The 26,087-nt window shown below is 47.7% G+C and overlaps 1 protein-coding gene across 1 annotated transcript; it reads left to right on the forward strand.

Moving 5' to 3' along the window:
- The first annotated feature begins 208 nt into the window (after positions 1-208).
- LOC309365036 (regulator of G-protein signaling 3-like) lies at positions 209-24,837 on the forward strand. Its single transcript, XM_081903141.1, has 7 exons — positions 209-356; positions 15,451-15,873; positions 17,925-18,007; positions 20,190-20,255; positions 21,769-21,830; positions 22,495-22,661; positions 24,168-24,837. Exons 2-7 carry the CDS (start codon positions 15,451-15,453, stop codon positions 24,357-24,359), a joined length of 993 nt encoding a protein of 330 aa, XP_081759267.1. The 5' UTR covers positions 209-356; the 3' UTR covers positions 24,360-24,837.
- The last annotated feature ends 1,250 nt before the right edge of the window (positions 24,838-26,087 follow it).

The following is a 26,087-nucleotide window of genomic DNA, read 5'->3' on the forward strand; positions in this document are numbered from 1 at the left end:
AGGCACTGGGAGAAAGTGACTAGGCTTGAGCCGCAGGTGGTGTTTAACTCTGCAACACTTCCGTTGCCTGATGACACACCTGTGCCCCATTCAGTCACCGCCACCGCAAATCTCTGGGGAGTGTCTCGTGATGTCATGCTTTACTTTTGCGCTGCCAAAGGGTCACACACACACACACACAGGCACTCTGCCACTCCCATTGAGCATTGAGGGAGGAGCTGCCTTGAGCACTAGGCTGTTCAGAGCTGCAAAGGAACTAGCTGGTGGAGGTTTGGCTGCTCCTGTGGCCCAGAAGAGGAGGGGAAGAGAGAAAGTAAGGAAGAGGAAAAGACTGCAGACAAGTGAGAGACAGAAAGGTGAGCAGGAAAACCCGGAAAGCCAGTGCCAGCCTGTTTATTTATTTCTCTGTCTTCTCTTCTCGCCCTCTTTCTCTCCACCTGATTCAATCCATTGCTTTCTCTCTGTATACTTTGCCTAGAGGGAATAGTTGCCTCACTCTTCTTCATGTAAGACAGAGAAAGACGGACAGGGAGGCTGTGTCTACACAGTACATTTAAGGCAAAACCTGCCCCACCCACCCTCCAGGCTGGGAACTGTAGTTTTGTTAAGGGTGGTGGGAACAGCTGTGGGGAGTGAACTACGGTTCTTTGGAAAGGGGGAGCATGCTTTGTGTGTTTTGTAAATATACGACAGGCACGCAGTGTCAGTACACTTTGATTATCTTTATTGAATCAGTTTCCTCATTCTTTTTTGCCTAGGAATGGGCGGCAGGGGGTGGAAATCTTCCAGCACTTTGAGAGGCAGCTGATTTATTGTGGTCCATACCTGAGCCACAGCAAATCCTGTTAACAGCACAATCTTAGCTACGTTTACTCAGAAGGAAATCCTATTTGGTTTAGGATGGCAGCTGTAGCACTTTGAATACTCTTTTTAAATTTTTTTTTTAAAAAAACCTTTGCTGTCAGAGACACATCTAGCTACCCCTCTGGCATTTGCCTCTTAAATTTCTGTGTCCTCAGTTCTGTCCCCATTTTTTAATCTATCCCTCCCTCCCTCCACTCAACATTGCCATATCCCTCTCCCTATTCTCAAAGATTGAGATCAGGTAATACTTTTACATCAAACAGAAATGCAGAACCATCACCAGAATTATTATTATTATTATTATTATTATTATTATTATTATTATTATTATTCACAGTTTAGATATGTGCTAAGGCGATTTGCAGACATACAATGAAAACAGTATCCCCCCCTCCCCAGAATATTTATTTATTCCAGAAAATTTATACACCACTTGATTGTTTAAAAAACACACCAAAAAAAAAACCCCAACAACCCTCAAAGTGGTTTATGAAAAGATAAAACAAGGAAAGGAAGCCTTACTTTAAAACATACAAAACTTAAAATACTAAAGCGGATTAAAATTACCTCAGCTTTCTAATCCTCTGGGTGGACTTGTCCAAACAGGAGTGCTTTTAGCTGGTGCCGGAAAGTGTACTGCGAAGCTGTCTGCTTAATATCAAGTGGCAGGGAGTTCCAAAGCCCAGTCGTTGCCACACTTACAAAAGCAGAACAGATACTATGGGGGGGGGGGGGCTTAGCATTTATGTTTGTTATTATCCTGCATATTTATGTGCTCTCATATTGTAAACTGCCCTATGATCTTCGGATGAAGGGCGGTTCAGAAATTTATGGATAAATATTATGTAGGCACCTACAGTAGTGCCAATCCCGCCAACTGGAGCGGTCGGTTGGGCATGTGTGGGGCAAGGCGATCTTGTAAGTAAACTGCTCTCAAGTTATTAAGCGCCTTATATAATAACTGCAACACCTTGAAGAGTAGCACCCAGTTGCAAATCAGGAAAAACGAACACCTGAGGCCCAGCTAGACCTTTCTGCCCAGCTAGAAAAAAGCTTGCCTGAAACTATTGCTCCCAGAAGGTATAGATTGTGGGTGCAATCCTTGCTCCCCACAAATTGCACACCCTCCAAGTATCCCTATTTTCCAGGGACAGCTCTGGAAACCGTCCCGGTTTCCGATTTCCAGGAATGTCCCGCTTTTCCTTAGGACGTCCCTATTTTCACTGGAGAAATGTTGGAGGGTTTGCAGTTATGCAACCCCTGAGCCAAAGAGATAAGTAACTAGGCAACCTTTAGAAGGTATCTGAAGCCAGCCCTGTATGGGGAATTTAAAAAAAAAAAAGTTTTATTATGTTTTTGTTTGCTGGAAGCTGCCCAGAGCGCCTGGGACAACCCAGTCACATGGGTGGAGTATAAATCATAAAATTATTATAATTATTATTATTGTTATGGAATAGGATGTCCCTATTTTCATCGGAGAAATGTTGGGGGGGATGTTATTTATCATATTTATTATCAAGGAGTGCAGGAAAGCAAAGAAAAAGACATCTGAAGGCAGCCCTGTATAGGGAAGTGTGTTTTTTCCCCACAAAAAAGCCACATGTTTAATGTTTTATTATATTTTTATATATGTTTGAAGCTGCCCAGAGTGGGTGAGGCAACCCAGTCAAGTGGGTGGGGTATAAATTAAAAAAATATTATAATTATTTTTATTGTTATGGAATAGGATGTCCCTATTTTCATCGGAGAAATGTTGGAGGGTATGAAATTGGAGGGGTGGGGGCTGTTTCTCTCCCTCTCTCAGTCCTCACCCTCCTCGTCTCCCATCCTTGCTGTGTTCCAGCCAGCTGATGTGCCCATGCCCAAGTTAGCTGCAAAGGAAAAGCCTCTTCTATCGCAGTCCCTTCAGATGGCCCCTTGGTTTTTCCTTTGGTGGTTGTTGATGTTCCGGACATTCCTCGACCTTTCGGGTGGAAGGACGGATGGACAAAATTAGTGGCTCTGGGAGAGAGCCTCTAGGGATGGGGAGAGAGGACTGGGCTGGTTTGGCAGTGGGCTGTGTGCCCATGCGCACAGGACGAAGATGTGGAAGGAGCATAACTGTCAACTTTCCTCTTTTCTTGCTAGGAATCCTATTCAGAATAAAGGAATTTCCCTTTTAAAAAAGGGAAACGTTGACAGCTATGGGAAGGAGAGAGGGCAGGCAGGCATGTAGGGCACCAGCGCTGGGCTTCTCCCTTCCCTGCTTCGACTTTTCTGCAAGCGCATGATTTACGTCTCGGCAGAGACATAAGCCAGAAACTCCGTCCCTGACCTTTTGCTTCCCCGTGGGGTACAAACATGCATTAACTCTTCTTTCCCTGTAGTGACAGCAGGCTGGCTTGTCCCAGAAAGGCGAGGGGACGAGGAAGAGGAAAATGCAAATTGGCGGAATGCAAAATGCGCACCCGTTTATAACCAGTGATTACTTTCCAGCCACGGATTTGCCAACCTAACCCGCTTGGGGAGGGCGTGTGTGCATGCACCGCCCAAGTCCTTCAAATGGTGGCAAACCAGTGTGCCATGTGCCTGGCGAACCAGGGTGCCATAAGCTGCAAAACAGGTGCACCACAGATAGATAGGGCAGGACTCTGTGCAGGCGACTCAAGCAAGTGAGCCAAGCTGCATGTTACAGTGGTACCTCTGGAAGCGAACAGGATCCGTTCCAGAGCCCCGTTCGCAACCTGAAGCGAATGCAACCCGCGTCTGCACAAGCGCGGGCTGCGATTCGTTGCTTCCGTGCATGCGCGTGATGTCATTTTGAGCGTCTGCGCATGCGCGAGCGGCGAAACCCTGAAGTAACACATTCCGTTACTTCCGGGTCGCCGCGGAGCGTAACCTGAAAACGCTCAACCTGAAGCATATTTAACCCAAGGTATGACTGTATAAAGGGACACGGGTGGCGCTGTGGGTAAAACCACAGAGCCTAGGACTTGCCGATTAGAAGGTCGGCGGTTCGAATCCCTGCGACGGGGTGAGCTCCCGTTGCTCAGTCCCTGCTCCTGCCAACCTAGCAGTTCGAAAGCACATCAAAGTGCAAGTAGATAAACAGGTACCGCTCTGGCGGGAAGGCAAACACCGTTTCCGTGCGCTGCTCTGGTTCGCCAGAAGCGGCTTGGTCATGCTGGCCACATGACCCGGAAGCTGTATGCCGGCTCCCTCGGCCAATAAAGCGAGATGAGCGCCTCAACCCCAGAGTCGGCCACGACTGGACCTAATAGTCAGGGGTCCCTTTACCTTTATGACTCTATAGGGGATGGCAACACCTTCCCACCAATGTTTGTGTGTGAGTGTGTGTCTCCAAGGTCTCAGGCAGGGTCCGCCCAAGACCCATTCGGCTGCAGGTACCCACAGCTGGACTTCGCACCTTCTGCATGCAGGGACCTGCAGTATGTATAGTTTGGACTAGGATGGGGGAGACTTGGGTTCAAATCCACCGTCAGGCATGACCTTGGGGCTAGTTGCGGATTGTTGTGAACTCTTCGGGGAAAGGAACGGATAGGCATTTACCAAATTCTGCCCTCTACCACTGAACTCTAGCTCTTTGCTGTATAGAGCAGGTTCCAGGGGTGAGTGGTCTGTGCTGTGTTTATTTATTTGTTACATTTATTTATTTGCCCAGGTAGCTCAGTCAGTAGAGCATGAGGCTCTTATTCTCCGGGTCGTGCGTTCGAGCCCCACCTAGGGCAAAAATTCCTGCCTTGCAAGGGGTTCAACTAGATGACCCTCGGGGTCCCTTCCAAGTCCACAACTCTATGATTCTAATTCTGTGATTCTGTATCCTGCTCTTCCTCCAAATGGCGTCTGAGGCCTTTACAGGGGCAACTCCCTGGTTGCAGAACACTTTCCTCAGGCATTTCATTAGCTTTTGGAGAACTGTTTTAAATATTTTTTATTACAGTGGTACCTCAGGTTACAGACGCTTCAGGTTACAGACTCCGCTAACCCAGAAATAGTACCTCAGGTTAAGAATTTTACCTCAGGATGAGAACAGAAATCGTGTGGCAGCAGCGGGAGGCCCCATTAGCTAAAGTGGTACCTCAGGTTAAGAACAGTTTCAGGTTAAGAACGGACCTCCAGAACGAATTAAGTTCTTAACCCGAGGTACCACTGTACAGTCATTTTAAACCATTACCTCTGTTGTGTAATAGCGGTTGAGATCGTGTTTTTTAACTTTTCAACTTTTAGCTTTTCTGATGTGTAAATGTAAGATGTGGTATGTTGGCAATTTCTTTATTCTTTTGTGCTGGTTTGGCTTTTCACGTGGGTGATGTATACTGTATTCACTGCTGTTTTATATATGTGTGTGTGTATATATACAGTAGTACCTCAGGTTAAGTACTTAATTCATTCCAGAGGTCCATACTTAACCTGAAACTGTTCTTAACCTGAAGCACCACTTTAGCTAATGGGGCCTCCCGCTGCTGCTGCGCCGCCGGAGCCCGATTTCTGTTCTCATCCTGAAGCAAAGTTCTGTTCTCATCCTGATTTCTGTTCTCATCCTGAAGCACTATTTCTGGGTTAGCGGAGTCTGTAACCTGAAGCGTATGTAACCTGAAGCGTATGTAACCTGAGGTACCACTGTATATATGTACACACTCTTTTACTTAGTTTTGCATTTATATTACCTAGTGAATCTACATGATCAGGCAGCTAATAAATATAATGAATGGATATGTAAATAATACGGAACGACAGCCAACATTGCCTGAGTGGAAGTCCGCCTGTGCAATGGGACTTCCCGCTTTCACTGTCAGAGGCAATATGTTTCCGAATACCAGTTGCTGGAAACCGCAGAAGCATGGAGAGGAGCTGTTCAGCTGCTGTTCTGCTTGTGGGTCACCGTGAGAACAGGACTCTGTGGGAACAGGATTCGTTTTATCTTATATTCTTAGGATCTCACCCCATGTGCCTCCTTAAAATTGCTCCTGAGAGTCAGGAGCAGATTGTGGGGCACAGGTGTTGCCATGGGGGCAGGGGAGAGAAGTATATTATTATTATTATTATTATTATTATTAGTGCTATTTTTCTAGAAAAAGAGGTGCTGAAACTCAGTTCCTGTAGGTTCTCCCTGAAAAAAAACCCTGGTGGTTGTTGTTGTTGTAATGTATTATTATTATTATTATTATTATTATTATTATTATTATTATTATTACCCCGCCCATCTGACTGGGATGCCCCAGCCACTCTGGGTGGCTTCCAACATATAGGAAAGCATAATAAAACATTAAGCTTTTTTTTTAAAAAAAAAACCCTTCCCTAAAAAGGGCTGCCTTTAGATGTCTTCCAAAGGTTGCATAGTTAAAGGTAAAGGATCCCTGACCGTTAAGTCCAGTCGCAGATGACTCTGGGGTTGCAGCGCTCCTCTCGCTTTAATGGCCGAGGGAGCAGGCGTTTGTCTGCAGACAGCTTCCAGATCATATGGCCAGCATGACTTAGCCACTTCTGGTGAAACCAGAGCAGCGCATGGAAACGCCATTTACCTTCCCACCTATTTATCTACTTGCACTTTGACGTGCTTTCAAACTGCTAGGTTGGCAGGAGCAGGGACCGAGCAATGGAAGCTCACCTCGTTGCGGGGATTCAAACCACCAACCTTACGATCGGCAAGCCCTGGGCTCAGTGGTTTAGACCACAGCGGCACAAGAACCGTTTTATTTCAGAAGCAGTTCTTCATTCTGTTGGTGGATAGACAACGTCTGGTATCTCCCAAGGTGTTTTTGTGTGTGTGTGTTGGACATCCTCTTGGAAGCAATGTTGTCTGTGTGTGCGCACACTCGTGTGTGTATTTCCCACACATGCAATAGCATATGGTTGTGTGGGCAGTTGTTCACCTGACCTCCCATTGCTCATGTCGCTGCTGTATACAGGGATGGGAAACAGGAGTCAGGCAGCCATGAGGTCAGCGTGGTGCAAACACACCGGCAGAGCCAACCCAGTGTGTTTCCACTGTGTCGCCTCTTCCTTGTCCTACTCACCCCTTCTCCCGCCTGTTTCAGTATGACACAGGTGACCAGAAGCCAGGCCAATGCCCTCCCTCTGCTATCACATTATTGTTTAAAGCCCTAAATGACATAGGGCCCTAAATATCTAAAAGACCCCGCCTTCCCTATAGACGCTCTTGGTCTAAGGGGGCCCTCTTGGTGGTTCCCCCACCCATAAGAGTTCAGGTGTTGGTGGCCCCAATATTGTGGGACTCCCTCCCCTCAAAATTGCATCTGGCACCTTCATTATATCGTTTCCACTCTATGCTGAAGAAGACACATCTCTCTGCCTTAGGTTTTTGGGTTGTTTTTTTCTAGGATACATTCCATTTCTATGGCCCTAATTTGCTTTAACTGTTTTTAATATGGTGTAGCCTTATGAGGCTTTGCCCTCGGGTGGGGAAAAAGATTGCACCTGGGAAAGGGAAAATGGGAGTCAACAGACCCTCAAGGAATAGTTTCGGAGAAAAAGCTTTTATTTCTACCATCCATGAACTGGTAGAAGGAGCAAGTGTGATAACTCACAAAAGGCATGCACGGGTTCACAGTCATGTGCACAGAGCATATATACCCCTTCCAGTTCCCTCCCCTTTCTCCTCCTTTTCCAGGAGTCCTGCCCCATGAGTTCCTCTGAGCATGTACAGAAAGCTCCTGTCTTGGGACTCTTTTGGACTCTTGGCGCCCTTCCCAGGAAAGGGGGGTGAGAGCCAAGGGGACGAGGAGCCCTGGTGGTTCAGCATGTCCAAGATGTTGCAGCTAGAATGAGATAAAAGTCAGTTCTCAGGCCTGCTCTGACAGAGTCTATTCATTAGCTTTTTGAAGCCTTCTTATACTGATAAAAGAATAACATTTTGCCTATGTGAGAATCCACAGAAAAGCTGTAGCTGTGAATTTTTAGAAGACAAAAGGAATTTTGGACAGTTTTGAGGCCTGGGGTGATTTCACAGACAGGATTTGGGTATCCTGTCCCTTCAATGGAATTTTAAATCTCTGCAACCAGCCTTGGGACCTGATGGTGAAAGGTGGTACTAAATGGAAATAATAACAATACTGTAATAAAATGATAATAATGTACATATACAGTCATACTTTGGAAGTTGAACGGAATCTGTTCCGGAAGTCCGTTCGAATTCCAAAACATTCGGAAACCAAGGCACAGCTTCCGATTGGTTTCCGATTGCACAGGCGCACTGGAAACAATAGAATCATAGAATCATAGAGTTGGAAGAGACCACAAGGGCCATCGAGTCCAACCCCAATAGCGGAAGCCGCGCCGGACATTCAGCTTCCAAAAAAAAGTTTGAAAACCGTAACAGTCACTTCTGGTTTTTGATCATTCAGGAGACAGAACATTTGACTCCCAAGGCGTTTGGGAGCCGAGGTACAACTGTACACACACTGCCAACAGTTAATCTGGTAAAATTTGACCTGAGGTAAAAATTCTCTCCCGCCCTCCCACCAGGGGCAATACTTAGTCCCCTAGCCGAAAGGTGAGCAAATCTTTCACCCAAAGAATCTTCCAGAAGGAACTGAACACAGGGCAGGCGCGCATGTTTGTTTGTCTTTGAGGGTGTATGAGAGGCCAAGAGTACCATCGACATTTAAAACTTTCCTCTCCACTAAATCAGTCCACCACATCTGAAATGTCTCGCAAGCTGAGGCTGTCCGCGCTGCACTTAAAGAATGATGGAAATCAAACAACAGGATTAAAAGGAGGCGGGAAAACATTCCTGACTTCAGTTGGCCAAAATGGAGGCTCCAGGACACGAGCATATACGGCTTCCTGCTACCGAGTCAAACCATAATGCCCATTTATGATCTGGCAGCCATTCTCTGAGCAGGAGAGGAGACTTTGGATTTCATTTTAATTTGATCTGTTTTTTATAAGCTGCTCTCTTTTAAAGTCCCCAGGGCACCCCTCAGAAAGAATCCAATTTCCCTGCCAAAGGGGCTTCTATTTCCCCTTTCTCAGGGCGTTTGAGGATTAATTTGTTCTTGTTGTTTAGTCGTTTAGTCGTGTCCGACTCTTCGTGACCCCCTGGACCAGAGCACGCCAGGCACTCCTGTCTTCCACTGCCTCCCGCAGTCTGGTCAGACTCATGCTGGTAGCTTCGAGAACACTGTCCAACCATCTCGTCCTCTGTCATCCCCTTCTCCTTGTGCCCTCCATCTTTCCCAACATCAGGGTCTTTTCCAGGGAGTCTTCTCTTCTCATGAGGTGGCCAAAGTATTGGAGTCTCAGCTTCATGATCTGTCCTTCCAGTGAGCACTCAGGGCTGGTTTCCTTCAGAATGGATAGGTTTGATCTTCTTGCAGTCCATGGGACTCTCAAGAGTCTCCTCCAGCACCAGAATTCAAAAGCATCAATTCTTTGGCGATCAGCCTTCTTTATGGTCCAGCTCTCACTTCCATACATCACTACTGGGAAAACCATAGCTTTTAATATACGGACCTTTGTTGGCAAGGTGATGTCTACTTTTTAAGATGCTGTCTAGGTTTAGTGTTTCTTTATTACTTGTGTGAGGGGTGGGGTTTTGAACTTACTTTGTTTTGGTGAGGGAGCTGAAGGTGCGGGTGTGTTTCTTCCTTCCAACTAAACATTTCTCCAGTGTTCAGCAGCCTCCCCAGGTGCCTGCGCTTCCTGATCTGAAAAAGTCTGATGGGAGGGTTTCTCTCCCGTGCACCCAGGAAGGCTGCAGAGGGCAGACAAATGGGAATTTTTTAGACACTCACACTGTTGGCCACCTCAACAGTAAGATAAGCATAGTAGCAGCCAGTGGGGCGACACGGGTGGGATACTGCTGGTGGGGCTGCGTTGATTTTCTGGCTTCTCAATGCCATGCATCACTGCTGGTTATTGAGAGGGGAGCTGGCAGGAGAGAATTCAGCATGGTGCAAGCACAGCACCAGAAATGTCAATTCGGCTTGACTGCTGTGCCCACAATACAGAATGCAGTTGCAGCCATAAGCAGAAGGGACAAGATGGGACCATAGCTGTCAAGCGTCCCTTATTTGGCGGGACAGTCCCTTATCCCAGCGCCATGTCCTGCTGCTGTCCCTTATGGATGATGTCCCTTAAATAAGCTACTGAAGGTAATGGGGCCCTTTCTATGTCCAGCTGTCCTTTGTCAACAACAAATTGTTGCTGGTTTTTTTGTGTTGAATATATGCTATATGGTAATTTATGGACCTAATAGGTATCTAAAGCCATTTGCACGCAACAAAATATGTATTTTATCAAAGTAATTGTTGATCCCTTATTTTGGCTGCTGATCCCTTATTTTCGAGGCTGCTGGTCCCTTATTTTCAAATCTGTAAGTTGACAGCTATGGATGGGACCTCTCCCAAAAAGCACCCCCAAAGCTGTGGCAGCTCTCTACAGTTTTACAGGTAGAAGGTGTGTGTGTGTGTGTGTGTGTTTTATTTAAACAAGGACAAAAACTGGCAAATAACAAAGACACACATGATTAAAATACGCAGTTAAGCAATTTCATCTGAACATCTGAACATAAAAAAAGAAAAAGATCCGCCATTAAAACGTACAATAAAATAAGCCCATAAAAACAGTGAACAATAAAAAGAGTTAGAACAGCCATTAAAAGCAATAAAACGCAAGAGGTTCAGGAAATGGGGGGGGGGGAGGTGTGCCTGTCCAAACTGCTATGTCCTAAACAGATGAAGTCTCCTGGTTATTGGCAGGGAAGATGTTTCGCAGTGTTGCTGCTGCCAGTGGAAAAAGCCTATCTCTCTCTGACTACAAGCTGATAATCATCAGGTTGTGCAATTAACGTGGGTTTGGGGCTCTTTTTACCGCGAAGCGGCTTTTGAAATCCAAATGCACGCTCCATAAACGGGCTGCCTGGAAGAGGCTGTGTCCCCTGCCTCGTTTTGTAAAGTGTAGGGTTACTAAAGGCATAACACAACCGCCACACTGTTCTGCAATAGCAACCAGTGAAGTTGAGTCTGGAGAGAAAGAGGGGAGAGCAGGGGAACTTGCAGAATAATGACATCATACCATTCACTGAATGCCCCACCACCACATTAATTGGGGTGGGAGCGTAGCTGGTAAGAGGAGCCATGGGAAGACATGCGGCAACGCTTCATGTTCTGCTGTAGAAGAGCCTGGATGTTTATGACAAAACCTATTTATCTGTAGGATTTATTTGTAGGATCATAGCATTCCTTACCTGCCCACCCACCATCGGAGGTGGAAAGGAGCAGCAATGAAGGAGGCTTGCAAAGCATGGGCCTGGCTCATAGCAGTCAACTTTTCCCTTTTCTTGTGAGGAATCCTATTCGGAATAAGGGAATTTCCCTTTTAAAAAAAGGGGAACGTTGACAGCTATGGCCTGGCTATGTCACTGGGAACCCCGTGCAAGGGATTCTGGCCGGTGACATCCCATCTGTCAATCATATGGTCTCTTAACGACATCACACGATTACAAGGCGAGTTGTCCAGTCCACCTGTCAAAGTTGGCCAGTGGGATGAGGGCACTGGGCCCCAGGTCCAAAAGGGTTCTCCAGTCCTGCCTTGAAGTATTCTTTAACCAGCTTCGACCCCATTTTGCTTGGACAGTCATACCTCGGGTTACAGACGCTTCAGGTTGCATTTTTTCGGGTTACGGACCCGCTGAAACCCGGAAGTACCAGAACAGGTTACTTCCGGGTTTCGGGGGTCGCGCATGCACAGAAGTGCTAAATCGCGCTTTGCGCATGCGCAGAAACGGCGAATCACAACCCGCACATGCACAGACGCGCCGCTGCGGGTTGCAAGCGCTGCCAAGCAACCCAAGCATCTACTGTATTCATTTTTGGTTCACATTTGTCATGGCCAATGACTAGTAAAGGTAAAGGGACCCCTGACCATTAGGCCCAGTTGTGACCGACTCTGGGATTGCGGCACTCATCTCGCTTTATTGGCCAAGGGAGCTGGCATTTGTCCGCAGACAGCTTCCGGGTCATGTGGCCAGCATGACTAAGCCACTTCTGGCGAACCAGAGCAGCGCACGGAAACGCCGTTTACCTTCCTGCCAGAGCCGTACCTATTTATCTACTTGCACTTTGACGTGCTTTCGAACTGCTAGGTGGGCAGGAGCAGGGACTGAGCAATGGGAGCTCACCCCGTCGTGGGGATTCAAACCGCCGACCTTCTGATCGGCAAGCCCTAGGCTCTATGGTATAACCCACAGCGCCACCCGCGTCCCTCCAATGACTAGTAGAATAAAGTTATTTGGATTGTATTGAGAACCGGCTTCAACTCTCCACAGAGATGGTCTGGCTGGTTCCTTCACTGTTTTGCTGGTATGATTCCATCATATACCAGCAAATTCAAGCTATAGCATTTGGAGTAATGGAAGGGACATAGCTCACCAGTAGAGTACCTGGCTTTGCATATGGAAGATTCTAGGTTCAATCCCTGGTATCTTCAGGAAAAGCTGTGAGAGATCCTAGCTAGATATTCTGAAGAGCCTCTGCCAGTCAGTGTAGGCTAGGTGGACCAATGGCCAGACTCATCGTAATGCAGTTTTAAAAAAATGTTTGCCTGCCCGCCTCCAAAACAAACTGGAACAGCGGGATTTTTGTGGTCAGATAAGTGTGGGAAGATGCCCTTGAAAGTGTGGGGCAACCATGACATCACTCAGTGTCAAGTAACCTGCACGCAAACAAAAAAATAGCATTGCCATTTAACCTCTGCGTGAATTTTGTGCTGGCAAATCAGGGCGAACGGTCCGGAAACAGGATGTCTGGGTGAGGCCCCTGCTTAAAGACTTGAGGTCCTTGCCCTAGCCTTGGTTATCTGTCAGGACAACCAATGTTGTTTCACGGGCAAAAACCGGGCCAGAAACTAGAGATGGTTTGGAATGATTCCAGATCAAATGCCTGCGTGGCCATGAAGCATCTTCCACAGGCGGCCTTGATCTTATCCGCTTTCGTCAGCCTAACTTCTGGTGACTGGTTCTGTTTGGGCAGTCGGTGGAGTCCAGGAATAGTTGAATTCTCTTCCACCTGCTCCCTGCTATGTTCTGCAAGGGCAATGCTGAGTTGAAGAAGGAGGAGAAAACAGACAGGCAGTGGATGTTAGAATTCCTGATCTATGATTGCAGTCATGGGATTGTTGTCACCCCATGACTGGTTGTAAGAAGGCAGGGAGGTGGGACCCCAGGCTGAGGTTGGGGGGGCACCACCCCCATTTACCGTATTTTTCGCTCTATAAGACGCACCAGACCACAAGACGCACCTAGTTTTTGGAGGAGGAAAACAAGAAAAAAAATTCTGAATCTCAGAAGCCAGAACAACAAGAGGGATCGCTGCGCAGCGAAAGCAGCGATCCCTCTTGCTGTTCTGGCTTCTGGGATAGCTGCGCAGCCTGCATTCGCTCCATAAGACACACACACACTTTTCCCTTTACTTTTTAGGAGGGAAAAAGTGAGTCTTATAGAGCAAAAAATACGGTAGCTTAACCGACCAGCCTTCCCTGTTGCTGTTCATTACGGTTGCCTCTGACATAGGTGATATTCTGGAAAGCATTCGCGACAAGGAAAACGATGGTAATAAAGGGTGGGTGGACCAAGAGCAGGAGTCAGCAGACTTTTTCAGCAGGGGGCTGAAATTGTCCCACTGTCCCTCAGACCTTGTGGGGGGCCAGACTATATTTTGAAGGAAAAAATGAACGAATTTCTATGCCCCACAAATAACCCAGAGATGCATTTTAAATAAAAGCACACCTTCTACTCATGTAAAAACGCCAGGCAGGCCCCACAAAAAATCCAGAGATGCATTTTAAATAAAAGGACACCTTCTACTCATGTAAAAACACACTGATTCCCGAACCATCCGCGGGCTGGATTTAGAAGGCAATTGGGCCGGATCTGGCCCCCGGGCCTTAGTTTGCCGACCCATGACCAAGAGGAATACAATTCATCTCCACATGCCTTTCCATCATTGATGCCAAGACCCGGCCAGATAATTCTTTAATGAGCTTCTCTCAGATATTATCTGCCTTGGAGAGATTCCCAGCGAGAGAGCAAATGGATGGGATCCCTGCAGGCCATTGTCTGACAGCGTAATGCTCTGCGCATTTCCTCAAAAGTAATCCCCACCGATTCCAGCGGGGATTACTCCCAGGAAAGCAGGCATTGGATTGTGGCTTAAGTGAAGAGAGGAAGGTATTCAGAGCCTGGGTGGCTCAAAATTTTGAGGGGCTCAAAATAACATCTGTTTCTGACTGGCCTTTAGCCTGGCGATCTAGAGAGTGTGAAGACTTGACGTGTCCCCGTCACTCTTCCCATCATGCTCTGGAGTTCACAGGGGCCCTGTGGCAAAAATAAGAGAGACACTCATGTCTCCCTAGAGATAGGAAGCTTGACAAATACTGAATTAGAACATGTGCAGAGAACACTTTGGACGATTCTTTCAAATTGATGTGTAAAACCCACCCTTGCTCGTCTCTTTATCTCTTTGTTAAAGGCACCCCTATTTTCTGCAAAGTCTAAGACTTTCCTTGTTTTCATGTTTTGTATAAAGCGTTTGCATGACCCATCAGAGGGTGGCAACACGAGAACGGGGCCTTCTCTGCAGTGGCTCCCTGTTTGTGGGACGCTATCCCCAGGGAAGATCGCCTGCTGCCTTCATTATACACCTTTAGGCGCCAGGCAAAAATGTTCCTTTTTAACCAGGCCTTTGGTTGATCTGATTGACATCCTATGCCCTTTTAAAATGTGTTTTTTTATGGGGACGGAGCTATTGGGTTGTGGTTTTTATTAGGTATTTTGTGGTTTTATATCTTGATTTTATAACTGTCCTGAGACCCCTAGGTATAGGGCGGTATATAAACTCAATAGATAATGATGATGATGCCATAGAATTCTCTGAAATTGCTTCTACTATCCTTCGTCCTTCTCCCTTTCCCCCTCAATTCTCTCCATTGTTCTCCTTCCAAACTTTTCTTCCATAGCTCACCTGTTTGTAGGACTGGTTATGTTATGTATTGAAATTCTGACCCTGGCCACCAGGGGTATCGTGTATAGAGTTTTCACTCAGGTCCACGTCAGTTAATTTAGGCAGGAAACTCTGGGTTGTTGTTGTTTCAATGTTGACCGCCGGCTGCCTATAAAAGCAGGCCAGCGGAGCTGTTTGTAGGCTAGTAGTAGGGCTACTAGGGGACGCGGGTGGCGCTGTGGGTTAAACCACAGAACCTAGGACTTGCCGATCAGAAGGTCGGCGGTTTGAATCCCCGAGACGGGGTGAGCTCCCGGTGCTTGGTCCCTACTCCTGCCAACCTAGCAGTTCGAAAGCACGTCAAAGTGCAAGTAGATAAATATGGTAGGTACCACTCCGGTGGGAAGGTAAACGGCGTTTCCGTGCGCTCCTCTGGTTCGCCAGAAGCGGCTTAGTCATGCTGGCCACATGACCCGGAAGCTGTATGCTGGCTTCCTCGGCCAGTAAAGCAAGATGAGCGCCGGAACCCCAGAGTCGGCCATGACTGGACCTTTACCTTTACCTTTGATGGGCTACTGGACATTTAAACCAAAATAGCCATAATTTCTCTCTCTCTCTCTCACAGATGCTAAGCCCCCTCCAGAAATGTGGCTCCGAAGGCTGCCTGGTAGACTGCGATTTTTTCCCTTGGCACAGGAGCACCCTCCGAAGGCGGCACCAGAGCTTCGAGGAGTCGGAGTCCGGGGGTGACCAGGAGGCTCCCAGCCAGGAGAAGCCCTCCCCTCCCAGCATCCTCTTAGAGGGCGCAGAAGTGTCCACCTGCCTCCAGATCCCCCTGCAAGACCCCGGAGGGGTGTGGCGATCCCGCAGCGAGGGCCGCCTGGACCAAAAGGGGGTGCCGTGCCCAGGGGAGACCGAGGTGGTGGACAAAACAGGAAGCGGGTGGAGCTTGCCGTCCCCCAAGTCTTTGAGGAAAGAGCGACGCCTCAGAGGGAGAGTTGCAGCGGCCAAGCAGCACTTGAGGAATCTCTTCGGAGGGTCCAACAAAGTCAGTCGGCGGCCATTACTCCTCCTTGCACGGCACTGCCATGTTTCCAGCCCTTTTGTTAATAATAATAATAAAATTTTATTCATAACCTGCCCTTCCCAGTTCCGAAAACCAGGCTCAGGGCGGCTAACAACAAACTTAAAAACCTTAATTGATGCAACAAAAAACAGCATAAAATGCAGTATAAAACGTGAATAACAATAAATTCAGAATTCAAAAATCAATTTAGGGGGGAAATCCATCCAATAGACATTAGATGATCAACAGGGCTAGCTGGCTAAATTAGTCCTATTTGGGACAGCGAGGAGACCAGGGGAGAATTAGCTGTGGGATCCCAGAGCGGGTAATCTTCATAAAAAGGGGAGGGGGAGGGAAGGAAGGGGAATAAAAGATCAGACTAAGTTCAAATTAAAGGCCAGGTGGAATAGCTCTGTCTTACAGGCCCTGCGGAAGGAAGTTAAATCCTGCAGGGCCCTGGCCTCATGGGACAGAGCATTCCACCAGGTCGGAGCCATCACTGAGAAGGCCCTGGCCCTGGTGGAGGATAGTCTGACTTTCTTAGGGTCCTGGACCTCTAAACTATGATTATTCATGGACCTTAAGGTCCTCTTACTTGTTGCTTACTGTCCATCTTTCTTCTTTCCACAAACTCACCCGCCACCGCACACCACTTCCAGGAAAAACTGCGAGCCCAGATTCTATTTTATTTTAGCTCGGTTGTATAAATATTTTAGTGTCTTTGTTCCCAATGGTTTTAATCTCTGGAATTTCCTGCAGTGAAAAAAAAAGAGAGTGAAACAGAAAAGCACACCCTGAGGCTAAATAGAAAGCTGATAATTCATTACCAAGGAAGGGTTATGCCAAAGGGCCTGGGAGTCTGGACTCCTGGGTTCTCTAGAGGGGGACCAGAGACTAATAAGCAACGCAAAGGATCTGAGAGGCAAAGTCCTTTGTCTAGTAGGTTTGCTTGGCTATCTGACACGAACGCTGGTGCCATCGTAGCTTAACTGACTCCTGTGGCTGAGAGTACTGTGAGGGGATGGGGCTTTGAGACCTCTTGTGAGTTAAGTGACTCACTGATTGAATAATAATAATCAATACAATGGAACCTCGGGTTACAAATGCTTCAGGTTACAGACTCAGCTAACCCGGAAGTAGTACCTCGGGTTAAGAACTTTACCTCAGGATGAGAACAGAAATTGCGTGGCGGCGGCAGGAGGCCCCATTAGCTAAAGTGGTGCCTCAGGTTAAGAACAGTTTCAGGTTAAGAGCGGACCTCCAAAACAAATTAAGTTCATAACCAGAGGTACCACTGTAACAACATTTATATATTAAGGGGAATTGTTTTGGATGACTTTTACAGAGGGTCCATTCCCCCACCTTTAAATTTTTCGAGAACCCTAAATAATAATCATAATATGTATATCCCGCCCATCTGGCTGGGTTTCCCCAGCAACTCTGGGCGGCTCCCAACAGAACACTAACAACAGAATAAAAACTTCAAACATTAAAAACTTCCCTAAACAGGGCTGTTTTCAGATATCTTCTAAAAGTCAGATAGTTGTTTATTTCCTTAACATCTGGTGGGAGGGTGTTCCACAGGGAGGGTGCCACTACCAAGAAGGCCCTCTGCCTAGTTCCCTGTAACCTCACTTCTCGCAGGGAGGGAACCACCAGAAGGCCCTCGGCGTCTGGGCTGGACGATGGAGGTGGAGATGCTCCTGCAGGTATACTGGGCTGAGGCCATTTAGGGCTTTAAAGGTCAGCACCAACACTTTGAATTGTGCTCGGAAACGTACTGGGAGCCAATGAAGGTCTTTCAGGACCGGTGTTATATGGTCTCGGCGGCTGCTCCCCGTCACCAGTCTGGCTTTATATCTCAAGATATAAAGAGAGCCCTATGCATAAGCTGAGGTGACTCTAGCCCTGAATTTCAGTGAAATGCAAGGGGCAGCATAAAATCCCCTGGCCTCTGGAAGCGGTTGTGGGACCCCGGACACCTGGATCCCTTGGGGCATCACAGAACTTGAACTCTTGTTTCTGTTTTTCAGTCTCTGGCGTCGAGTGTGGAATCGGATCTGGGATCAGAAGGTGACAGCAACTGCCAGGCACAACAGAGGCAAAAACGCCGCCGGTGAGTTGAGTAGCTAAAAGCAGAGCTATAATCTGCCAGATCCTAGTTTAAATCTCACCTCCTCCTTCGACTTGCTGGGTAGCTGTACTACAGTCATACCTTGGTTCTCAAACGCCTTGCGACTCGAACGTTTCAGCTCCTGAACTCCACAAACTCGGAAATGAGTGTTCTGGTTTGCAAACATTTTTTTGGAAGCTGAACATCCGTCACAGTTTCCGCGGCTTCCAATTGAGTGCAGGAAGCTCCTGCAGCCAATCGGAAGTCACGCCTTGGTTTTCAAACGTTTTCGGAAGTCAAACAGACTTCCGGAACGGATTCTGTTCGAGAACCAAGGTACGACTGTATTCCTGAGCCCGCAGGATTTCATCTAAACCAGGTGAGGGCAGCCAATGGTCCTCAAACCATTGGTGAGTTAGGGCTCCAGCAGATTGAGCAAACGGGACCCAGTGGTCAAGAAGGCCGTTTCTGCATATGCTGTAGAGGGAAGTGAGGGGCATATGGGGTTCATCAACCTGGGAAGGTAGCCCATCTAGGAGAAGGAAAACCATGATGGCCTTAGAGGTCCCAGGCCACAGGGAGGTTAGGCTGGCCTCAACCAGAGCCAGGGCCTTTTCAGTACTGGCCCCGACTTGGTGGAACGCTCTGTCACATGAGACTAGGGCCCTGCGGGACTTGACATCTTTCTGCAGTGCCTGCAAGACAGAGCTGTTCCACCTGGTCTTTGGCCAAGGCACAGTCTGACCCCCTCTTTTGGTAATCCTCACAGAACTCTAGCCCAATGGACGCCATTAATTTGATTTTGAATTGATTTTAGAATGAATTGATTTTAGAATGATGTGTTACTTTTATTGTTAGCCGCTCTGAGCCCAGCTTCAGCTGGGGAGGGCGGGATATAAATAAAAATTTATTATTATTAGATGATGATGATCTTAAAACCCCACTGCTTTGTGGGAGATCTTCAGGAGAAGAAAAGGCTAAATCTTACACAAATTCAGAGCAGAGTCCCTAAGACTGTTAGATGGTGCCTTGTATCCCTCCTTCCGGCAACTCCTGCAGCCAAGTTGGTGCCAAATGTTATCATAATTTATAATGATAATTTATTATTTATACCCTGCCCATCTGACTGGGTCTCCCCAGCCACTCTGGGCGGCTTCCAACCAAATATCAAAATCAAATACAGAGCAAAATGTTGTTGCTCTGCTTTCCTTTGGGCCAGTGGCGTAGCGTGGGTTGTCAGCACCCGGGGCAAGGCAAGTAATTTGCACCCCCTAACCCTGAGTGAGCCAGGTAGAGGCAGAGAGCTGCGAGTGCGAGCGCGCCCCCCCCAGATGTTGCGCCCGGTGCGGCTGGCCCCCCCTGCACCCCTCCATGCTACGCCACTGCTTTGGACCACAACAGCAAGGCCAAGAGGGGAGTTTTGTCCTCTGGGCAGGCCAGGAACTCCAGACACACTGCCCAGGTTGCGCCCCAGGGAAGGTCACTTTGGTGATGCTAAGGCAGCAGATTGGCTTCACCTCCCGTAGGCACAGTCCATTGTCTCTCGAGACAGAACAGATGCAGACAACAATCCCCAAGACCCCAGATCTGTAGTATGGCAACGATAAATGCTAGCAGCCTGCCTTTCAAGGTTGTTGTAAAGGTGACCGAAAGAACGTATCTACTGAGAACCTTCAGCAGGGAAAGGTGCTATAAAATGCTAAATAGATTCTAACACCTATTGCTGATAAAGTTCCGATCTTGCCTTACATGTGAAAAATGGAGGTAATACTGTAGGTCCACTTTGTAGGACTTACTGAGATAACAGGATCAGGCCAATGGCTCACCTGCTCCAGCTTTCAATACTGTTTGTTGCCTGAACATGCCTTGGGTTGGACTTACTACTTCTTTTCCAATTGGTGCATGGCCCATAGCTTCCTGGTGCAATCCTGTAACCAATGTTCTGGTTTGTTTCCCACAAATACTTAACAATGCACTAACATCAGAGGAGCACCACAGAGCAACTAAGAAAGAGAAACAATGCGCAGATGGGCCAGTATAAATGCACCTCTAATGCACTCTTGTTGCATCAATGATGTGTTGCAGAATATCCTGGGGGTGTGGGGCGGACCTCACACCAATCTGAAGGTTGGCTTCCGCTGCCTCTATGCATTTGATTTACTTTTTCTTTCTTTCTTTTCAAAAGGAGGAAAAATAAAAGAAACTTCCTAAGGTTATGGAGCTCAGGGGGTAATGAAATCCAATCCCTAAGGTAATTTGGCTCTCTTATTCTAACAAGAATTGTATGAGTGTTTGTTTGTTTGTTTGTTTGTTTGTTTGTGAGGGGGGGGTGAGGCTTCAGTGGACCATACAGTTATTATTCTGTATCTCTGTCAGGGCCGGCCCTACCATTAGACAAAGAGATGTGGGAGATATTGGGCCAGGGCAGATTATCTTCCATGAATGCAGTTTTAACACTGAATCTGTAAGTGACTGTGGAGGCCAATTCTGGATCCACACGTCCTTCCACACTGGGGACATAGGTTTCCGGGCGGGAGTTGATCGTGGTGAGGGTTTACCAAGCGTGCTTTCCTCTTACTACATTTCTCCCCAGTGTGGTGTAGTGGTTAAGAGTGGTAGACTCGTAATCTGGTAAACTGGGTTCGCTTCCCTGCTCCTCCACATGCAGCTGCTGGGTGACCTTGGGCCAGTCACACTTCTCTGAAGTCTCTCAGCCCCACTCACCTCACAGAGTGTTTGTTGTGGGGAAGGAAGGGAAAGGAGAATGTTAGCCGCTTTGAGACTCCTTCAGGTAGTGATAAAGCGGGATATCAAATCCAAACTCTTCTTCTTCTTCTTCCCTTTCGTCCTGAGTTTGAGCCCATGACACCTTTGGTAAAGGCTGTTCTCCAACTGGAGCGCTCGCAGGCCAGTGTTTCCCAGTTGTCAGTGTTTATACTACATTTTTAAAGATTTTTTAGTCTATGATTCCATGGAAAGCTCTTAGTCCTGTTACTAAATACCTGGACAGAAATGGCAAAGGAAGGCATTTTTTAAATCAAGAGGTGGAGGGACGTGGGGAGGAGATGGATTGGTAATGGGGAAAATACATTTGTAATAAGCCAGCAATGAATCACATTGTTTTTCGTTTTTAATTTTTAATCCTTCTTGTTAATCCGTCCACTTAACCTCTTCTTCCAGGAAGAGCTATGGCCATTTAGATCTGATCTGGGGCCAAATCTCTTTTCAGAGTGGTCCGCGGTGCAGGGAGTGTGTGTTCGTCTTGATGTTGTCGATTATCTGCCTGATTTCTGCGAGTGAGTCTAGTAGAGTTATGGGTTGGCTGGATAGAGACGGAGATTTGAGCTGTGGTGCAGTTATCAAAACTGGCCCGTGGCTTAATGCTCTTATGAGGAGCGGCCCTCTTGAGACATCAATACGCATTACCTCCCTTGCCTCACAATGCAGCAAGCCAGCTCTGCTGCATTTAGGGTCATTCCTGGTTATTTTGCCAAGTGGGAGTCTGGATCTGTGCCCTGAAGTTCCCCTCGGAAGGCGCCACAGGAGTTCACAGAAGAATATCAGCGTTCCTTTAGTGCAACTACCACCAACCTGTGGCGAGGGAAGATGGGATCCGTAGTCCAACAACATCCAGAATGCCACAGGTTCCCCAGTCCATGCTGTGAAGAGTAGGACCTGGGAGGCCTTATACAACTCTGGCCAAATTGCTCCTGGGCTCAGAGGGCAGCAGGTTCCCAGTTGCTCAGACACTTTCTCTCTTATAGGCCGACTCCTGAGGAGGCGCAAGAATGGGCTGAATCTCTGGAAAAGTTACTGCTCCATCCATGTAAGTGTGCGGTTCAGAACCGCTAAAAGTCTTTAGAAAAGCTGCTACAGCATATTATGTTATTTTATTATTATTATTTTTATTATTATTATTATTAAATTAATAATATTATTATTGATTACATTTGCCTACTTCCCTTTATCCACATAGAAATACAATCCCTCCTGCTTTCCCTTTCCAAGAAACAAGAGCTGAAAATCTGAAGCAGAAAACAATTACCATATTTTTCGCTCTATAAGACTTGCCCAACCATAAGACGCACCTAGTTTTTAGAGCAGGGAAACAAGAAAAAATATATATTCTGAATCAAATGTTGTTGAAGAGGCTTTGCGCAGCTATCCCTGAAGCCAGAACAGCAATCCCTCTCACTGTTCTGGCTTCAGCGAAAGCAACGCAGCCTGCATTCGCTCCATAAGATGCACACACATTTCCCCATACTTTTTAGGAGGGACAAAGTGTGTCTTATAGAGCGAAAAATACGGTATGTACAGAAATTTCATAGAATCGTGGAATTGTAGAGCTGGAAGGGAACCTAAGGGGTAATCCAGTCCAGCCTCCTGCAATGCAGGAATCTCAGCTAAAGCATTTGCACCCTTTATTCCAATAAAATAATTTGGATTCCTTGAGGGGAAACCCCTGACTCCTCCATTCCTCTTCCCTGCAGATGGACGGTCTGTCTTCCACGCTTTCCTCAAGTCAGAGTTCAGCGAAGAGAACTTGGACTTCTGGCTAGCGTGCGAAGACTACCGGAAGCTGAGAGGCTGCGACAAACTCCAGGACAGCGCCAAGAAGATCTATGACCAATACGTCACCATCCACGCCCCCAAAGAGGTAAGAGAACTGGGCTCGATAAGCACGCTTCCAAAACTATCCTCGCCCAAAATGCCTTTTGAATGAGCTGGTCTTCTTTTCTGAGGTGGAGGCAGAGGGATGGGTGAGGTTTTCTTCATCAGGGGTTGGCCTAAGACATTTCGCCGTCTGAAGCAGACCTTGAAATGGCAAACACACACACACACACACACACACACACCTCTGTGCCAGGGAAGAAAGGGTCAGGGAAGATCTGCCTCAGGAACAAGAGTGGGGGAGAAAGATTGACATCGGGATCTGCTGTGCCGCAGAACTCTGTCGCCTGAGGCGGCCGCCTCACCTTGCCTCATAGGTGGGCCGGCCCTACACACTGATGTTGTGGGTAAAGTCCTGGACTAGGACCTGGGAGACCAGGGTTTGAATCTCCACTCACCCAAGAAGCCTATTGAGTGACCTTGGGCCACTCACTATCTCTTCTACCTCACAGGGTCGTTGTGAGGATAAATTGAAGAGGAGGAGAAGGGTGTACACTACCTTGAGGTGGAATATAAACGTATCATCATCATCTGGGGGGGGGGCGGGGAAGACATGTGCTTTGACTGTATGGTGTTGGATGTTAACTGAGTCACCAAATCATCTCCCTGCCAGTTCTCCACCTCTGCTCTACGTGTTAATCCGGAATTAGTAATTTATTTTTATTTTTCCCAACTCCCTGCTTGACGCTACCTTTTTGGCCACGCCTCTCGAACCCGACCAACAGAGGCTTGTTTTCAGTGCTCCAATTCTCCCCTGTAGCTATGACTGAATTATTATTATTATTATTATTATTATTATTATTATTATTATTATTATTATTATTATTTACACCCTGCCCCTCTGGCTGGGTTTCCCAAGCCACTTTGGGTGGCTCCCAACAGAATATTAAAAACACGATAAAACACCAAACATTAAATACTTCCCTAAACAGGGCTGGGACGCGGGTGGCGCTGTGGGTTAAACCACAGAGCCTAGGACTTGCTGATCAGAAGGTTGGTGGTTCAAATCCCCGTGACGGGGTGAGCTCCCGTTGCTCAGTCCCTGCTCCTGCCAACCTAGCAGGTTTGAAAGCACGTCAGAGTGCAAGTAGATAAATAGGTACCGCTCCGGCGGGAAGGTAAACGGCGTTTCCGTGCACTGCTCTGGTTCGCCAGAAGCGGCTTAGTCATGCTGGCCACATGACCCGGAAGCTGTACGCCGGCTCCCTCTGCCAATAAAGCAAGATGAGTGCCGCAACCCCAGAGTCGGCCACGACTGGACCTAATGGTCAGGGGTCCCTCTACCTTTAAACAGGGCTGCCTTCAGATGTCTTCTAAAAGTCAGGTGGTTGTTTATTTCCTTGAGATCTGATGGGAGGGCGTTCCACAGGGTGGGCGCCACTACCGAGAAGGCCCTCTGCCTGGTTCCCTGTGTGCTAGGCATTGTTTAAATCACTGTAGCAACAGCCATTTCATGGCATGTAACCTGACCGCTTCCATCTCATGTTTGCAGGTGAACCTTGACTGCCAGACCAGAGACGTCACAAATCGGAACATTTTGCTACCCACTCGTTCGTGCTTCGAACAGGCTCAGCGGCGCATATATGGCCTGATGGAGAAGGACTCGTATCCCAGATTCCTCCGTTCCCTCCTTTACCAAACCTTGTCACAGCCTGACAGACACCAACCCAACGGGCCTGTGTAAACCAGCCATATTTGCCTTTCGTTCTTTGGAGAGGGGGCCCGTCTAGGAGAGCAGGAACCAAAGACGAAGACCTCCTTCTTCCTGGACTTCCTCCGGCGGACTGTTTAGGATGTATGTAGCCCAAAAGCGGGAGAGATGGATTGGCCTGACGTTAACACCAATGCAGGCGAGGCTGTGGACTTGCCACCAGGGGCAGAAATCTTTCATAATATGGCACCCTGCGTGAGGCCAAAATGTGGCGCGCCCAAGTGGATCTTCTCAATTATGGATCTTCTCAGTTTTGCACCCCCTTGGCTCGTCGGCCTGTGTGGGGAAACGGCCCGCACCACCCTAAATCTGGCTCTGTTGCCACACCGGCACGCCAATCTTTTCGGGGAGGAAAGAGCATGGAAAGTTGGAGCTGGTGCCCCTTTGCCCATGGGCAGAACTTTTTGTGGACTGATGCAAAAAAAGTAATAATATTAGAAGCATAGAATCACTGACCATGAGCTGCGTGTGTTTTTTGTGTGTCTGCGATCCTGTTGCGACATTGGAATTTCCACATACAGTGGTAACTTGGGTTAAGTACTTAAATCGTTCCGGAGGTCCGTTCTTAACCTGAAACCATTCTTAACCTGAAGCACCGCTTTAGCTAATGGGGCCTCCCGCTGCCGCCGTGCCACCGGAGCACGATTTGTGTTCTCATCCTGAAGCAAAGTTCTTAACCCGAGGTACTATTTCTGGGTTAGCGGTGTCTGTAACCTGAAGCGTATGTAACCCGAGGAACCACTGTATTAGGTCGGAACAGGTCTATTGTCACCATTTGGCACCCATGGGCAGCTGCCAATACCCCAGGGGCTGACTAGTACACGCCCTGGGCACCCCCTTAGAAACAGCAACACGCCATTTACCTTCCCGCCGGAGTGGTACCTATTTATCTACTTGCACTTTGACGTGCCAAATACATCTGGCGATCGGCCTTGTTTTAAATTTCCCCAGCTGCCCTTGCCACAGCATTGCCCTGGGTCATTGTGGGAAATTTAAATGGTGGGCCTGTTTGTGGCAGCAGCGGGGCCTGGAGTATGAGGGCCCCTAGAGAGGGCATGACGCCAAAGGCCCCACTTCCCACATGATGCCCTCCAGACATTTTGAACTACAGCTCCTCAACTAGTATGGTCAGAGTTGTCGTCCCAAAAAATCTGAGAGGCACCATGCTGGGGAAACATAACCTCCTCTGGCCAGCTGCATCTCACCCGTGTCTTGAGCAGAAGGTCTTTTCCATCCCTCGGTTCTTGATTCTTATAACTGGAGAGGACAGGGACCGAAACCAGGGCCTTCTGGATACAAAGCAAGTACAGTGGTACCTCAGGTTAAGTACTTAATTCGTTCCAGAGGCCCGTTCTTAACCTGAAACTGTTCTTAACCTGAAGCACCACTTTAGCTAATGGGGCCTCCTTCTCCTGCTGCGCCGCCAGAGCACGATTTCTGTTCTCATCCTGAAGCAAAGTTCTTAACCTGAAGCACTATTTCTGGGTTAGCGGAGTCTGTAACCTGAAACGTATGTAACCTGAAGCGTATGTAACAAGAGGTACCACTGTACTCAGCTGCTGAATCAAATTATGGGCCCTTCCTGGTTCTCATTGTGGCAACGCACACTCTGGCCTGAGGCCTGCCGTTTGGCACCCAGGGAATCTTCCCTACTGAGAGGGAAGGCAAGTCTTCTAGCAAGGGTGGGAAACCTTCTCGCAA

Source organism: Podarcis melisellensis, assembly GCF_964234715.1.
Source record: "Podarcis melisellensis genome assembly, chromosome: 2".
In the NCBI taxonomy this organism is placed as follows: Eukaryota; Metazoa; Chordata; class Lepidosauria; order Squamata; family Lacertidae; genus Podarcis; species Podarcis melisellensis.